Source organism: Camelus dromedarius, chromosome 11 (assembly GCF_036321535.1).
Source record: "Camelus dromedarius isolate mCamDro1 chromosome 11, mCamDro1.pat, whole genome shotgun sequence".
Lineage (NCBI taxonomy): Eukaryota > Metazoa > Chordata > Mammalia > Artiodactyla > Camelidae > Camelus > Camelus dromedarius.
This window is the reverse complement of record NC_087446.1, coordinates 3,877,617-3,894,752: the sequence shown is the minus strand read 5'-3', so window position 1 is coordinate 3,894,752 and position 17,136 is coordinate 3,877,617. Positions and strand designations below refer to the sequence as shown.

At 52.7% G+C, this 17,136-nt stretch overlaps 1 protein-coding gene across 2 annotated transcripts in view; it reads right to left on the bottom strand.

Annotated features, from left to right (window-relative positions):
- The window catches only part of KIAA0930 (KIAA0930 ortholog), a 38,706-nt gene that overhangs the window by 12,298 nt on the left and 9,272 nt on the right, over positions 1 to 17,136 (bottom strand). The window contains exons 1-5 of one of the 2 annotated variants that reach the window (XM_064491375.1): positions 4,323 to 4,453; positions 3,980 to 4,131; positions 1,139 to 1,264; positions 963 to 1,040; positions 495 to 596 (exon numbers count right to left, since the gene is read on the bottom strand). In XM_064491375.1, the coding sequence (XP_064347445.1) occupies positions 495 to 596; positions 963 to 1,040; positions 1,139 to 1,264; positions 3,980 to 4,131; positions 4,323 to 4,347 (483 nt within the window). In that variant the 5' untranslated portion in view covers positions 4,348 to 4,453. Of the gene's footprint in view, positions 1 to 494; positions 597 to 962; positions 1,041 to 1,138; positions 1,265 to 3,979; positions 4,132 to 4,322; positions 4,454 to 17,136 lie in introns of those variants that run through there. The other variant, XM_031463422.2, reaches the window with a different exon arrangement.

Sequence of the window (17,136 nt, the reverse complement as noted above, 5' to 3'; positions counted from 1 at the left end):
AGAGAGCGTGCTAAGCATGCAGAGGTCCTGGGTTCAATCCCCAGTACCTCCTCCAAATATAAACAAACACACACAAAACCTAATTACCATCCCCTCATTAAAAAAAAAACAACCCAGAAGCTTGGCCCAGATAACTTCTGGAGCCCCGCCCACCTCGGACATCCTAGGACCCCAAGGCGTGGGGGCCTTGTGCAGAGTTTAAGGGCGACAACGATGACTCGCCCTGCCCGGGCAGCGTGCTCTGTAGGAGTTTACGATGCATTCTCCCTTCACAAGCTCATCTGATCTTTCAACCCTGACGCTCATTTCACAGATGAGAAAACTGAGGCTCGCAGTCAGGTGACCTCACTTGCCCCGAGGCAAACAGCAGGGAGAGCGGGAGCCCAGCAGTGAGCCCACCGCCTTTCTGGAAGGGTGTGAGGCCTGAGGGAGAAGCTTCTCACGTTCCCCGAGGAGGGGGGCCTACAGGGAGACAGAGCCCACCCGGAGCCCACCTCCTCGAAGCTGTCGATCATGAAGAAGATGTTGGGGTAGCTCATCTTGGATTCCTCCCCTTTGCTGTCCATGGGATGTTTACTTGGGGATGCAAACACTTGCTGGAAGAAAGAAGATGTAGATTTAAGAACTGAGTGGGGCACCCCCCTGCGCCCAGGCCTGGAGCCACTCGATTGGGTGGAGTGTGTTGTCCAAGGTGCGGTCGCAGGAGTCACACTGCTGAGTCAGGGCCTGGCCCCAGGGACCGCCCGGGAAGGGGCTGTTCAGGTGACCTGGTTCAGGGCCCTTTGCATGGGACACAGGACCCGGGAAGCTGAATGGCTTTCTGGAGTCAGACCCTCACCTTGGGGCAGAGAAGTGGGCAGGAAGACTTATCTCCCAAAATAAACTAGCGGGCAGACAGAGGGCTGGCATCCCTAGGCTGAGCCGGCTGTCAGGAGGCCTGGGGCCCCAGCTCCGCGGCTCACCTGGGATTTCTTCTTATGGATGTGGATGTCCCCGCCGTCCGCACGCGTGCACACAGCACATGTCACCATGTAGTCCAGCTGGAAGAGAGCGCAGGATGGTGCATGTGGAGGGGTCTGTGTCTCTGGGGTCTTCCCACACCCTCCTCCCGGAGCCCAGCCCCCATTACACCCCATACCTTCTGCAGGATGAGATTGAGGCAGACGCTCTCCTCCCAGTCGATGTCAGGGTCTCCGAGACCCGGCAGCTTCTTGGAGTCCCGCCGGTACACCTCCACCTCCACCTCGGGCTCGGCCTCTGCCAGCTGCAAGGCCCAGGGCAGAGTGAGTGCCAGCCCCACCGGGGCATCCTTTCCCTGACCATTCCACCAGCCAGGTGTTAAAGAAGAAGTGGGCTCCAATTTACTCCTGGTTCTCTAGCCATGCGACCCAGAGTTAATCAAGAACTGAGTCTCGGAGTCGTCCCGAGGGCCCTGCAGCAGGCTGGGGGTTCCCAGCCTCTGTCCCACCCACATTGCTGCTCCTCACCTTGCCTACAGGCAGCCTGTCCACCCATCCACCCTCCACCACTGGTCTAGCGCAGGAAGCCCTTGGGTCGCTATGGCAACCGGGTACCAGCTGGGCTGCAGGATGGGGAGGGGGCGGGAAGCAGCCCAGGCTTGCCGCAGAGAACCGGCAATGCGCAGGCGCTGCGTTTAGGCCCACGGCACGCCTGCCAAGGGCTCCCCTTTCTTTCTGTTCTTCTGAGCAGCAGGGGCAGAGAGATTGCCTGGGAACAGCTGTGTGGTCTCCCCACTCCCCCACCCTGTGCACCTCGCACCTCCAAGCCTGTAGGGTCTCCCCACGTCGCTGCCCACCTGCTACTTTCCAAACACTACGGGCTGACAGCACTTGGCGCAGCAGGGCAGGGCCCCGTCACATCCCTCCCGCTCTGCACCTGCAGGTCCCTCCACACTCGCGTCCCTGGCCACTGCTGTCCCCCTCCCTGTCCTACGACATTCCGACCAGATGTCACCTCCTCCTCTTTGTGGGTCCCCAGTCACCCCTCATTCTTCCCAGCATCATGGCACCAACCGTTCCACGTACTCCTTGCTGGGCTGCCGGACAGGCTGGGCCAGTCTGAGGCATTCTATGCTCCCAGGGCTCAGTGCAGGTGTTCACTGGAACATTCTAGCACATGAACAGCTAGACTGCCACATGCTCCCCTGGACTCAGGCGCCCCTCACGGACCTCAACACCTCCCCAGTCTTCAGAGGAGTTTGCACACAGCCCCAGGCCGTCCTGCTCCAAACTCCTCAGCCCTGAGTCCTAGGGCTTCTCTCCCCACAAGAAAGAGCCACCATCCGCTGGTTCTTCTCCGCTCCCACCTGGCCGCTCTGGGAACACGCATCACTGACTTCTCCTTTCTCTTTCCTGCCCCGCTGGAGAACTCAAGGCACAGTCTGGGTAAGAAAACCCTCCCTGGCTAGAGCTAAGTACAGCTAGGTCTAAGGTACAGCTGAGAGCCTCAGACAAGCTGCCCCACCGAGTCCCCTCTGCCCACATTCAGTCACCCAAAGCCCTGCTAGGGAGGCCCACTTCCTCAGCCACCCTCCTGGCCCCGTTCCCTGCCCCCTGCTGGCCCCTCCACTGCTGCCTCTGAGCAGCTCCTGCTCCTGCTCTGATCCCTCCAGTCCTTCCTCACCCACACCCAAGACCTTGCTAAATGGAACTCTGACCATGCTGCCTTCCTCAGTTTATCAGGCTCAGTGGTTTCCCAGGGTTCTGAGGATAAAACTCAAATTCCTGGGCACCACCTTCAGTGCCCACGTGACCTGCTCCCCGCCCACCTCATTTCCCGGGATCCTCACCTTTCCACCCTCAGCCGCACAGAACCACCAGCAGCCCCTGCCTCCACAGACTCCTAGACCCTCAGGCCCAGCTTGGCCATCGTCCCCTCTGCCATGGAGCACCTTTTCCCCTCCTTTCAGGCTCAGTTCACCCAAGTGGCCTCTGCTGACCCCTCCCCTGCCTTCTGGTCACTATATTTACCATGCTGTGTTAGCTCTATGCGATGCACTTCTGGGTCCCAGTGCCCACCTGCCCTGGTGACAACACGGTCACACAGAGCAGCTGTTTCAGACACCAGATGGACACCAGATGGACACCAGAGGACCCAAGCCCACCCTGGCTCTTCCTGCGTGTCACGCAGCCCAGCCAGACCAGCCACATGGCCGCCGGCACACAAGCCGCCACGTCTCCTTTGCCGCAGGCACCAGGCCTGTCCGTGTGCAGGAAACCTGTCCTGCACACTTCGGGCTGAAAGCACAGGCAGGGAAGGTGCGAGCCCCGCTGACACGGCCCGGGGGACACTAGGCATGCTGCGAGTTCCAGACCCGCCCCCACAATGTGTGTCTGTGTCTGGCATGCAGGCTCCTTAAGCGTTTTATAGACCACTAAAGCTTCTGAAAAACATGCGAAGTTTGTTTTGTTAACTCCTCTGCAAGCTTAAACTTAGCGGATGAACACCTGAGGTAAGTCAGTCCGCCTGGGAGCCCTCGCTTTCCTCTTCTGTGAAAAGGGAACTGGTAACACCCGCCCTGCCAAGCGGCTGGGCAGACACAAGGAGACCAAGAAGCAGAGAGCGCAGCACTGAGTCTCGTCCGTGGTGAGGGCTCGGACTGGCAGGCGTCTGCATCCACAGGGCCGGGTCACCTGCCCATGGCCAGGGAGGACTCCGGACTCTGGGGTCAAATCTTTGCTCTCCCATTCATTTACCAATCCTGAGATGCTGGCCAAACCACCCAGCCTTGGGACGAGTTTCCTCCAAGGCACAATAGTGATAATAACCAGTGAAGACTAATAATGCTGTACATACATGCCCAGCCCACCCCACCATCAGGCAGCACGTGTGACCATCCCCGCACAGTTCCTGGCACCCGGCAGGTGCTAAGTGACCACCACTTCTCCTGCAGGGAAGCCCCCTCGCGCACCAGGAGCAGACCCCCAGGGAGGCCTGGCCCAGGCCGAGCGGCACTCACCTTCCTCCCATCCAGGGCGCCCTCGCTGCCCGTGTACGCCAGCTTCCGGCGCACGTAGAAAAGCATGTCGTCCTGCCGTGGGGCCCACTTCTCCATGAAGTAGGTGGAGAACATCCAAGTCCAGAAGACGATGCGGTCATCCCTGAAGCACCCTGCACAGGGAGGCCAAGAGGAGTGAGGAGGGACGGGTCAACCTGGCCCCTGCCCCCTGCCCACCCCACACCACTGCGCAGGTCAGGAAACTGCCAACGCTCTATGGTGTTCAGAGCCCCCTTTTCCCTACCCCTGCCCCTGCCTCCCCCCTCCTCCTGTCCGTGGGGCATCCAAAGAGGCTCAAGGACACCTCCCAGGAGGCCCAGTTCCTCCATCCAGCGGCGGCCTGCGGGCCCCACAGCCGAGCAGACTCCAGCCCACGGATGAATCAGCAGCTTCGGTGGAAAAGGGAAGACCTGGTAAGAGGGAACGTCACTGGCAGACTGTCTGGGCCAGAGCCGGAAGGGCTCTGGAGGGGAGATCCGTCAGGCAGGCACCTCCCTCGGCCCCCACCCCGCGCTGCAGCAATCCCCACGGAGACTCCGACTTAAAGGAACAGCTGCTCCTTGGCCAACCAGTCTCAGCTGTAGGCGGACACCGGGAAGACACCCACCCCCACCCCCACCCCAGCACTCGGAGCCTCGCAGCCCGCCAGACTGACTCTTCTGTTCACTACAAATGGTATTTCTTCATGACAAATAAATCCTGATGCTGCTCTTTCCCCACAAGGCGAAAAAGCCACAGGCTCCGGCAGGAAAAGCTGGGTTTCCACGCCAGCTCTGCACCTGCTCCGTGACGGCGGGCAAGCAGCGTGGCCTCCCTGATCCCCCGGGCCTGGCGGTGGCCGCAGACTGCCGGAGACCCCGGGCATGGAAAGCCCGAGCCTGGCACAGAGCAGGGCCCACAAAGGTGGGTGTGTTCAGATCCGACGAAGTTTCAAGATCTGCTGCAGCCCTATTTCTTAGAAACCCAAGACCTCAAACTGTTGCTGGCTTCTTTCTCCAGAAACCACTTCACCACAGTGACTGAGGCCTCACACTTGGGCGCTGGGAGGACAGACCTAATCCAGCCTTGAACACGGGGAACCTGAGGGCCAGCCAGTGCCAGGGCCCTCCCTAGTCCTCACGGGCAGTTCAGCGGCCTGACCAGGACTGGCCAGGCCCCCTGACTTACAGCCCACACCCCTCCTCGGGGGGTGTGGGGGGTGCCTCAGCCAGCAGGCTCTGGGGGACTGAGCCGCATGCAGAAAACCTCAGACTGTTTACTTCAGCCACACCACTGCCAAGGATCCAGGGCTCCACACCAGCTCCTGCCCCCTGCCCTCTGCCGGGCCTGAGGCCCACCCACTCCCAAGTCCTGTCTGGCTCCAATGGAAGGAAAACAGAAGGGGCCCCAATGGTCAGGGGTCCAGGTCAGCGAGCCTGATTAAGACAAAGGCCACCTGTCAGCCTTGGGGGCAAAGGCCAGGAGAGCCCGTAGGATTGACAGCCACCTCCCCAGTCTCACAGGCACCAGGTGGAAGGATGCTGTCAGCATCATTCTGCATCATTGCTTTGATGTTCCTGCCACACTTTTACAACAGCCAATGCCCAATTCATGCTCCTACAGATCCCTGCAAAATTAGACCAAGGTGCTATGTTATTCCTAGCAAAACTCTCCCATAACTTTGTTTACTTTCAGCTCCCTCTGAGCCCAAAGCCCAGCAAAAGGTCTCGGATAAATGCCAAAGATACCCACACCGACTGCTTCTTGGTCTCGCAGGGGATACAGAAGCAGCTCTGTCCGTGACAACAGTGGTCAGGGCTTAAAATCCCACCACCTGCCACAGTGAAGTACAAGTTCGCTATCAGCATCCCTCGGGGTCAAGCATGGCCCCCCTCAGGCACTCCCTTTTTATTCTGTGAGCAGAAGCAACCTGGTGGTGGTACCTCGGGCACCCAGACAGCAGCAGTGATGACAAGGGCCTCGGCTATCATTTGTTGACCATCTGCCACGTGAGCGCTGGGCAGAGCCAGGTACATCATCTCACTAAACTCTCCCTGGCAGTCTTATTTTCCCCACCCCGTTTCACAGAAGAAGAAACTGACTCTCAGGAGGTTAAAGAAGGAGCCCAGGATCGCAGAGCCAGAAACTGCCAGGTCCTCAGGTGTGTCAGACCCCTGCACTCAGGCTCCTGGAAAATGCACTGTGCTCTTCTCCAAACCTGTGCCAGCAGAGGAAGCAGACAATGAACACAACGCACTCAGCGGGCAGCTGGCAGCCCGAGCTCTGGGCTGAGGGAGGACAAGGAGTCTGTGTTCAGGAGAGACAAGCTGGAGAAGGCACAAACATGCCGATTTGCTCTCTAGTATTCCAAGTGCCTGGCCAGGCCTGGCTCACCATGGTCCACACCAGGGGTCCCATCTCCCAGCTTTAAATGCTGGAAAATCACTTTCTTCCCTGCTCATCGAGCCTGGTTAATGAGTGAAGTCTGAAGCCCCAGGAGTCTGCCAATATCTCCTCCTAACATGAAGGCTCAGCTCACACACGAGCTCCGTGTCCAGCCCGACGGTCAGGGCCGCCTCCTCCACAGGCCCCTCCCAAACAACATCTCAGAGGGGACCGGCCCACCACACCTAAACTTCCAACTGAAACTCCCAGCAGTCACATGGCCCTCAGAAAGTCCCCCGGGGGGGCACACTCAATCCTTCCCCTACCTCCCAGCCAGCCCCCGGCCCAGGCTAGCGCCACCTGGCCTGGGATGCACCAGCCGCCACTCCCACTCCCACCCCGGTGGCCGTGGAAACGTGTGTAACACAACGTCTGGTGAAACAGCAGAAGCTGGAGCTGCAGACACGCTGACCACAGCTACACAGACCACACAGGGCCCTGGAAACACAGACACTGAAGTGACAGGAGCTGCAGACACGCTGACCACAGCTACACAGACCACACAGGGCCCTGGAAACACAGACACTGAAGTGACAGGAGCTGCAGAACCTCACAAGGACTGTTTGCTTTCTTTTTCTTGTTTTTTTACTTTTAACATTTTTATTAGTAAGATGATACTACTTTTTCCCATGAATGTATGACTTCTGATGAATGTCCTAAGGCCCACGAGACAGAGAAATAGAAAGGGGGTGGAGAAGGGACTCCCATCTTCAGAGGGATTAAGAGGAGGGAGGGAGAAGAGACAGTCCACGTCCAAATGCTTGGAAGGGTCAGGGTCAGGGTGAGAGTTCAGACTCACAGAGGCACAGTGCAGTGTTAGGATTCCAGCCAAATATGCCCAAGTAAAGGCCCTGATTCTATTCCTCCCTAGCCAGGTCAGGTCATTGAACCTCTCTGAATCCCAGGGACTCCATCTGTCATATGGGTCTAACCTGCCCGCCTCCCAGAACCAATGGTGAGAACTGGGGGGAAAGGCCAATACAACAGTCCTTCATGAGCCATAAAGTTCTGTCCACGTGTACGTTCGTGGGGGCCCTCTGCACTGCTGCTCTGTATGTCTCTGTCAGCAGTGTGGCTGGCTCAGATGAGGCCACTGGATCCCAACCCTGCCAGTGTCCCTAAACCATGTGGTGCAGCAACTGTGTGAATAAACACATGAGAGGTAAATGGACACTTGTGTGGCCTGTGAAATCAGTGCTGTCTCTTTCTCCCACAGGTAAACTCCCTGCATCCTTTCCCAAGGCCTGTCCAGCAAGAAATCCCCTGGGTCATAAGCCCTGGGAGCTGCCACTCCAAAAGCGAGCTCCCTGATCTCCAGGACTCTCTCCGTGTCTGTCTCCCTGCCATCTGGCCACTGCGGCAGCGGGTTTCCGGGCCCTTGAATCCAGGGACAGACTTAGGAGAGAGATGCAGTCCCCAGATGCCCGTCCGCTCACTGCGGCAGCACCACGGACAGCTCCGGGCCCGCGGCTTGCCTTCCCTGCGGGGCTGGGCCCTAGAGCAACAGCAGTGATCAGTCTGTTCTCGTGACTCAGGTAGTTCTGTTCTGTGAAGCAGCCAAAAACACTGATTTAGCAAATCCTGAGCTACTACTGCTCCTAGGGAATACGGGGTTGGGTTCCTGCAAGTTCCTGGTTACATTTCTGTCAACCAGTCAATATATAACTTAGTCCCATGTGTTTCTGTTTAATGACACCTTATTTAACGTATATCGGGTCAGCAACATTAATGGGCCACCAGCACTAGGTGCCTGAACGAAGCCTATTTAACACATATTTCCCCATAAGGCCCATCACAGGCTTCTCGTGCTGGGCATAGACAGCACTGTACGCTTGGGGCCACTTCACACAGCGAAAGTCACTAACGAAAAGCACAAGAGTGCAAGCACATGGCACTAAACAGACTGCAAAAGGGAGGAGGTGAAACAAGGAGATGGGGCGTCGCCTTGTCCGACCTCAGCCGGGCATGTGTGTGACTCTGTGTTTCCCACCACTCTGCGCGTGTCTGCAACTCATCACAAAAGCAACAAAGGTACTGATTTGGGGGTTCAGATAAATTGCAGTGAGTAGGCAAATTCGAAAATACAGAATCCATGAATAGTGAGGATGGGCTGTATCAGAAAAACTGGTTATCTGCCAGCTCCAAATGGGCTGAGGGGGATCCAGCTGCCTCCCCTGCCTCGACAGACCGACCTGCCTTCCTCAGTCACTGTCTCCGAACTGCATAACTAGGGAAGCCCTTTACAGACCAGTGCTGCGGGGCTGTGTGGGGAGGGCGTGCAGCTGCATGAGGCCTGGAACCCATGCCCCACGCCCAGCTGAGATTCCCTAGTTCATTCTGCATGACCCCAGATGGGTGACATAACATTACCAACAGCTAACAGCACTCACTGAGGGATGAAGAGCAGCAGTGATGGCTCACATCTGCCCTGCACTCTACAGTTTATAAAGTATAAAGCCCTTTCACCTGTTACCTCTTCAGATCCTCACAGCAACCTGATGAGGTGGGGATACCCTCAGTTTGGTTTAAAACCTCAGTCTTCAGTTTAAAGATAAGGCAACTGAAGCTTGGGGATCCAGAGGCTCGACAGTCTCTGGGGCTCAGAACCAGCCCCTCAAAACAGAGAGCTCATATCCTTCAAAAGGTCCCCCACGAGGGCACGTGCAGGGCCCGGAGTCTTCCAGCCGCTTTATAAATGAGCAGACTGAAGGGTCACCTGGTAAGCAGCCAAGACATCAACTCAGGCTTCCAAACCTTCTCGCTACACATGAGCCCCCAGGAACTCCCTCTTTCAGTCTCCACAGAGATGAGACAATCCCGGGTGTTCATGACAGCACCTGGCACTTCCCAAACATTCAGTGGATGAAGACCGCTACTGTTGTGACTATGGATAACTTGGAGTCATTTCCCATTAACCAGGCCTTTAGAACAGTCATGAATTGGATTTCAGGGGTATTCCTTGAAACCCACCCCAATCCTTTTCTAAACCATTAGACCACATAGGCTAAGCAAGCTATGGTAACATCCTACTTAAAACAGCTTACAGCCATTAAAAATGATGGTCGTTAAATAAAAAAAAAAAAAAAAAAAAAAAAGGTCATGTATTATAGTAAACTGTCCAAGAGCTAATCCCCAAAAAAGCCCTTTGGAGTAGTAGGCCGAGAGATGTTTCTGAGAGGATGCTACCAGATCTTCAAGAAACAGACAGCTCCAATGCTACTTGCACATTTTTAGAACCTAAGAAACTTTTTAACAAGGAGGGATAGCACTGACTCCAAAAATAACACACACACACACACACACTTACAGAAAATTACAGGCTAATCTCATTCATGGATATAACATAAAAATCTTAAAGACAATATTTAAAAGAATCCAGCAGTCCATTAAAAGCATATGCCATGACCAAGAAGGATTTAATTCAGAAATACAAGAATGGTCCAATATTAGGAAATCTACTCATATATTCACTGTATATTCATAGTTTAAATAAGAAATAACATATTATCTCCACAGACGCTGTGAGAGCATTTGACAAAATTCCATACCCATTCTTGATTTTTAAAAAAATTCTCCAAAAAATAGGAATAAACAGATATTTCCTTAATCATGAGATGCATCTCAACTAGAAAAAGTTAAAAACAAAATAAGTATCACCACAATCCATTACTATAGGCACACCTTGGAGACACTGTGAGTTTGGCTCCAGATCACTGCAATAAAGCGAATATCACAATAAAGCAAGCCGCACAAATTTTTTGGTTCCTAGTGCATTTAAAAGTTATATTTATACTATACTGGAGTCTATCAAATGCACAATAGCATTATGTCTTAAAAAAAAAAACCTTAATTTAAAAATCCTTTATTTCTAAAAAATGCTATCATCTGAGCCTTCAAGTCATAATCTTTTTGCAATAGAGACATCAAAGATCACGGATCGCAGATCACCATCACAAACAACAATAATGAAAAAGCTTGAAATACTCCGAGAATTACCAAAATGTGACATAGAGACCCAGTGAGCAAACGCTATTGGGAAAATGGTGTCAACGGGACTAGCTCGAGGCAGGGTTGACATAAACCTTCAATTTGTTTAAGAAAAAAAAAGAAAGAGGAGAAGAAAATCTGCAAAGTGCAATAAAGCAAGGTGTGGCCATGCTGACACTGTGGTTAGACAATGACGATATTAAGAATAAAAGAAATTGTGATGGTAAGGTAAAATTAACAGCACTTGCAAGATAATATTATACCTGATGTGGAAAACACAAAGAAATCTATTAAAAAGTTATTCAAACAATAGGAGTCATAAGGTATCTGGGTACAAAAATGACCAGTACATCCAGAAACCAACAGCTTCAACCTAAGTCAACACTCCCGGTTAGAAGATACAACGGGGGGATTGGGGATATTCTGTTTAGAGCTAAAAAGAAAAAGACTCGAACAACTGAAAAGGTTTACCGCGTTCTTAGCTAAGAATATTGAAATCATAGAGGAAGCAATTCTACCTGATTTGATCTATTAATTTACATGACCCAACAGAAAATGCGAGAGAATGTTTTAAAATAAGAACAGCAGGAAATTCAGAAAAAGTGACGTGAGTATGTGATTCCTACCAGATAGTGAAACATACTAGAAAGCTAAATCTCGTGTCACCATCAACCCAAACTACCCATCACCCTTCAGTGCTGCAGAAGTATAACCCAGGCTGTTGGATGCCTCCACCCTGCCACGTGGGGAAGGTCGACTTGCAGGAGAGAAAACCAGCCAGAAAGATGGGAGGACAAAGCTGGGGAGAGTGGGGGCCACAAACCCTTAGTACTGGTCATCCCTAGTCTCCTGGAGGCTTGAATTTTCAACTCTTCTACAGATTGTTAGCCAATAGATTTCTCTTTTTGTCTAAGCTACCATGGATTGGTTTCACTTGTAACTGAAAGAACCCTAAAAAACACAATATTCAAGAATCATTCAACTCCTTAAAAAAACAAACCAAAAAACCTCCCTTGACCCCACATCACTTCTTGCTGCTGTCTCACTAGAAGCTGACTCCGACAGAAACTTTTCAGCCCTCTCTTACTTGGACAGGTGTGTTAATTTACAGACTTGTTAAATTCTTCCATTGTTTTTTGTTTTTGCTTTTCTGCAGAACTCTCTGACTTCATCTCTGCATTGTTTCATTGATTCTATCTTTAAATGTACCCGGAATCCAACCACTTCTCACAAACCACTCTTCCACCCAGGGCCAAGCCACCAACCATCTCCTGCCTGTATTACTGTCCCAGCTTCCTAACTGGCCCCTAGGCTTAAATCAGTTCCTGTCACTTCCCAGCTCATAATCCTCCATGAAGCTTCCTTCCTTCCCTCCCCCTGGCTCTTTACTTAGACACCACCTTCTCAGGGACGCCTTCCCAAACCACCCTTTTTGAAATCGTAAATCCCACCGCAATAGTCCCCATCCGCTTCCTGCTTTATTGTTCTCCAAGGCACCTGTCACCACGTAGCTTCATATACATTTTACCTAGTTATTTTGTTTGCGTTCAGTCTTTCCCCAGTACAGGAGCCAGCAAACTTTTTCTGTTAAGGTCCAGAAAGAAAACAGCTAAGCTCTGCAGACCGTATAGTCCTGTCTCAACTACAGAATCACCCACAGCAAAACAGAAAGGAACGGGTGTGGCTGTGTTCCAATAAAAGTTTATTCAGAAAAACAGGCGGAGGGCTGGAGCTGGCCTGGAGCCGCGGGTGAGCATCTGCCTTACTAGAAGGCGTCTGTTTTAACAGAGGCCCCACGGGGAAGGCAGCTCCATGAAGCTATGAGAATTTTCCCTCTTTGATTGTTTTGTTCACTGCTGTAAACTGAGTTCCTAGAATAGTGTCTGGCCTATAGGAAAAAAAATAAATATTGGCTAATTAAATGAATAAATGAAATGAACTAAGTGATTAATGAAAGCAAGGTGGTACCGGTGCACGATTAGATCAATGGAACAGAACAGAAAGTACAAAAACAGAATGAAAACATGCGCCAAATTTTGTTTATATTACGACTCACACAGCAAATCAGCGGGATGAAGACAGTTCACCAGATGGTCTTGGGACAACTGGTCAACTGAGGAAAAAGAAAAAGGCTGGGCCCCTGCTCGTGCCAGAACCAATTCCAAGAACGTAAAAACTTCCGATTCGAAAGTAAAATCATAAGAAAATGAAATAAACCACGAGTGAATTTCTTTATTCTCTCAGAGATAGAAGAGGCTTTCTAAGTTGAACACAAAGGCTGTCAAAGAAAATGATGACAAATCAAACTACATGCAAAATTTCTGGAGGCAAAACCCCACACACCATAAACAAAGGGAAAATAAACAGCACGCTGGAAAAATTAGTGGAACTCTTAAATGAAGGTTACTTTTCTTAACAAACAAGTGCCATACAATGCATAATAAAATGAAGCTGAATGGAAAAGCAAAAGGAGATATAAATAGCTTTTAAAACAGGACAACATGCTCGGGGTCACACAATTAGAGAAACGTAAATGAAAACCACCTGTCAGATCTGCAAAAATCCAAACACTTGACAACACTCCAGGTTGAAGAGGCTGTGGAGCAGTGGGGGCTTCCTATCAGCAGCAGGAAAATAAACTGATAAAACCCGCAAGGAGAGACACTGGGCAATAAAACCACAAACACGTATCCCTTTGACCATTTCACTCACAGGAAGGCCTTTCCTGCAGTCTTACTCCCACACGAGCAAAATTATGTACCTAACTCCTAGAGCACTGCTGGCAAAGTACTGGAATGGTCCCATCAAGATGAAAGTTTAATTAAATAAATGAGGAATCATTCATTCACAAAATGGGATACCGTGTAGCTTTTAAACAAGAATGGAAGCTTTCTCTCTCTGACTCTTCTCAGATCTTTTGGGGCTTTTTTGGGTTTTTTTTTATTAGTTATTGAAGTGTAGTTGATTTACAATGTTTCAGGTGTACAGCAAAGCAGTTCAGTTATACATATGCATACATATATATTTTTTCAGATTCTTTTCCATTATAGTTTATTATAAGAAATTGAATATAGTTCCCTGTGCGCTACAGTAGGTCCTTGTCTTCTCTGAGCTTTTGAATTTTGTGCCCTGACAATGTTTACTATTCAAAGAGTAACAAAAAGTATTTTTTGTTTTGCTTTGGTGAGGGCTGGAGGGGAGGTAATTAGATACATTAATTTTAATTTTGTTTTGTTTTCTTTTCTGCTGCCGAAGAGAGTAAATTCTAATTTTTTTAATAGGGGTACTGGAGTTTGAACCCAGGACTTCATGCACGCTAAGCATGTGCTCTACCATCGAGCTATACCCTCCCCACCTACAAAATTATTTTTAATTTATTATTTAAAATAACTATCTTTAATAACAAGGTAGTTACTTGGGAAAGTGCTTATGACAGAAAGTTAAAAAGAAAAACCAAAAAACAAAAAACAAGCCACAAAATTGTACATAATGCTTGAATGAAGGAAATTGCTTTTTTAAAAAAAATGCCTAAGAAGAAAAACCAAAAGGAAGTAACCCTTAGTGGTTAGTATTAAGAGTGGAGGAATTATAATTTTTTCCTGTTTTTCAAACATTCTGTAGTGTATTTATGGCATATTATGCACCTCAAGAACACTGAGGACCCCCGTGCCCGGGCACCATGCTGACCGCCCACATCCTCCAGCTCGCCCTCCTGGAAGGGGGCTCACTCCCCAGGGAGGACACTGTCTGCCCAGGTCGCAGAGCGGGCTGAGCTGGTACTTGAACCCACCCGTCCACATCTTGCTTAGTGTAGGGCAAACATTTCCCGGGCGCCACCGTTCAAGGCTGGGTGCTCGGTGCTGGTGTGGATGCAGGCTGTGTCCCCTGAGCCCACACAGCAGGCGCTGGACCTGGTCGGGGAATCAGGGAAGGTCCCTGGGGAGGGGAGTTTCACCTGAGGGATAAAAACTAAAAGTTAAGTGGGCAGAGCAGGGGGCAGTGGCGGGGGGTGGGGGGGAGTCGAGCCCCTCTTGGTGAGGCCAGGAGAGGGAAGGGGTCTAGCAGTGAGGACACCACATGGGAGCCAGAGCCAGGGAGGATGCGACCTCAAGGGGCCTTCTGGCTGGGCTGGGGGTTTGTGTTTATCCTCAGAGGACTGGGGACCCCTGAGGACTTTGGGATGGAGGCCCTGTGCTGTGGGGAGAAGGGACAAGTGTAGGGTGACCGGCCTGTCCAAGGGCCTCTCTTAGGGCTGGCCCCTCCCAAAGGCAGCAAGGGGGTCAACTGGCCTCTTTGAGGAGAGTCCAAGACAGCCCTTGGCTGCTTCCGCCCCCAGGCAGCCAGGGCAGCATGAATAGGCCACTGTGGCCCCTCAATGGGCCTTTCATCAACTCGTGCCTCTCAGTGCCCCTCAGGCCACAAAAGACAAAGAAGCTGAGCAGGGAGGCCCTGGGCTGCCCTGATGAGGCACTTGGATGGAGAAGAACTGGTCAGACGGGTCCCGTGTGAGCAATCCCACAGGCCAGGCCAGCCCTCTGCTCCAGGAAGCACAGGTTTCAGTGATGCAAGGTGCTCACACCAAGGGGGCCATCACCTGTCTGTTCCCTGTCTTCCTCGGGGATGAGTCCAGCCTCTTCCACCAGACAGCCCCCTGAAGGCTGCGGTGTGGTCCCCCATACCCGGGCCCCCGCCTTTCTTCCCAGACAAACGTGCTGCGTGTCACCAGGCCACCCCTTCCCTCACTGTGGAGTCTCTTCCTGGACCGCACCACGGGACCATCCTGACCTGGCCTGTGCCAAGTCCCTGGGGCCATTCCCCATGACCCTGCCCCAACATGCACCTCCCACTGACCTACCTGTACCCAGCACCTGACCCCATCTACTCTGAGTGCCCACCTGAGCCATTTTACCTATTTGATCTTCACAACGATCCTCTGAGGTAAAGTTACTACCTTCCTTTAACTGATGAGGAAACTGAGGCTCAAGGTCTGACTCGCCAGTCACACTGCCAGCCTGAGGCAGAGCCAGGCCACAGCCCAGAGCTGCCTTCAAGGCGGAGCTCTTAGCTCTGTGCTATGGCCTGTCACACTAACCACCCATCTAAGTGTCCCCTCCCACCACAGGCACCCTGCTGGCTCGGTGAGCAGGTCCCCAGCACAGGGCAGGGCCCACAACAGGGAGTCGGCCAATACTGAACAGATAACTACGAGTTCACTCGGAGAACAGCACAGCAGCTCTGAAACTCAGCCCAAAGCCACTTCACAGCCCCTTTTCATAATACGGGAAGTTGTGAAATCCTTAAAGTGCTTCCACAGCCCTCAGGTCACACCCAGGAGGCCCTCATCCAGGTGACCCAGCAAGATCGTAGTGGGAGCTGGGACTGGAATCCCAGTCGGGTTCAGTCAGCACCCAGTCTGAGCCTGCTCCGTGCCAGGCATCGCCCGAGGCCCCGGGTGCACTGAGGAACAAACCCAGGCCCTGGCCTCAAGGTCACTGTCATGCAGCAGGGGCTTCAGTTCCCACGCTCACAGTTCCCAAAAGCAACCCTCTGGTTTCCCCAAAATAGCAATGTCTGCAAACCCCTACAGCCCTGCAGCCATTGTCACAGGACTCGGGCCACTTGGCCCCACTAACTGTCCCAGACGGCTAGGCAGCTACCAGGACAGAACAGCAGCTCTACATTCAAACTCCCATGTCCTAGGAGCTCGTCAACAACGTGGCCTGACTCCAACTCCGACTCACTGCTTTGCTCTGACACATAAACGGGCCCCCAGGACGAGATGTCATTCTCTGGAGCAATCTTCCGGGGACACCCACACCAGTTGTCCCAGCCCAGACAGGAGCCATGACCGGTCCACCCCAGCTCCCACCTCCCACCTGGGCTTGAGAGCCCTCGGTCACTGACCCGTCAGCACGCCACCTCCTCCCACCTCCACCGCAACGTGCACGCAGCGCGAGGCACGTCGCAGACTCCCAGAGCCTGCGCCAGCACTGCAAGGGGCGCTGGCAGCCCACCGGCTCCCACACTGGGCCAGGGCAGCTGCTACACCCAGGAACCCCAGGCCGCACGAGCGCCCTCTCACCCACGGGGCAGGCTCAGCTGGACCAACCCACCCGACCGTGAGCCCAGGCGGGAGGGGCCACTGTCCTGCTCAGGGCCCAGCACCCACTCCTGCAGGCTCTCAGGGTGCGGGCTGGTGTTTATAAAGCACTTGCAACGTGCCAAGATGCAGAGCTGATGGCACACTAGGAAGCTAGGATTCAAGGGCAACCCCTGGGCCGCAGGCAGACGCCAGTGGACAGCTGAGCCTGAAGGTGTTTCACCTCCTCGGTCACCTAGCACAGTCCCTCCCTCCTGAGACCAGACAAACCCTCCTGCAGGTGGCCTCTCACCTCAGATCCCCTCATTCAGGGGTCTCAGGGCCCTTCTCAGTCCCAGCCCTCTGCTACGCTGCTTCCACCCCAGGAATGCCCACCCCCAGGCCTACCTCCTCTTTCACTTCCCTCCTTTATTCTCGCTTCTCCTAAGATGTCCTTCTCTGGGAAAACCAAAGGGCGGGGTTCTTCATACACTAGCCTGGGGCCAAGTCACACAGGAAAAAGGCACCAAATGCCTCTCCCTGGACAAATGGATGTCTGAGTGTGAGACTGGACAGGCCACAGCCTGGAGTCCAGGAGAACTGAGTCCAAGACCCAGACTGACTACTG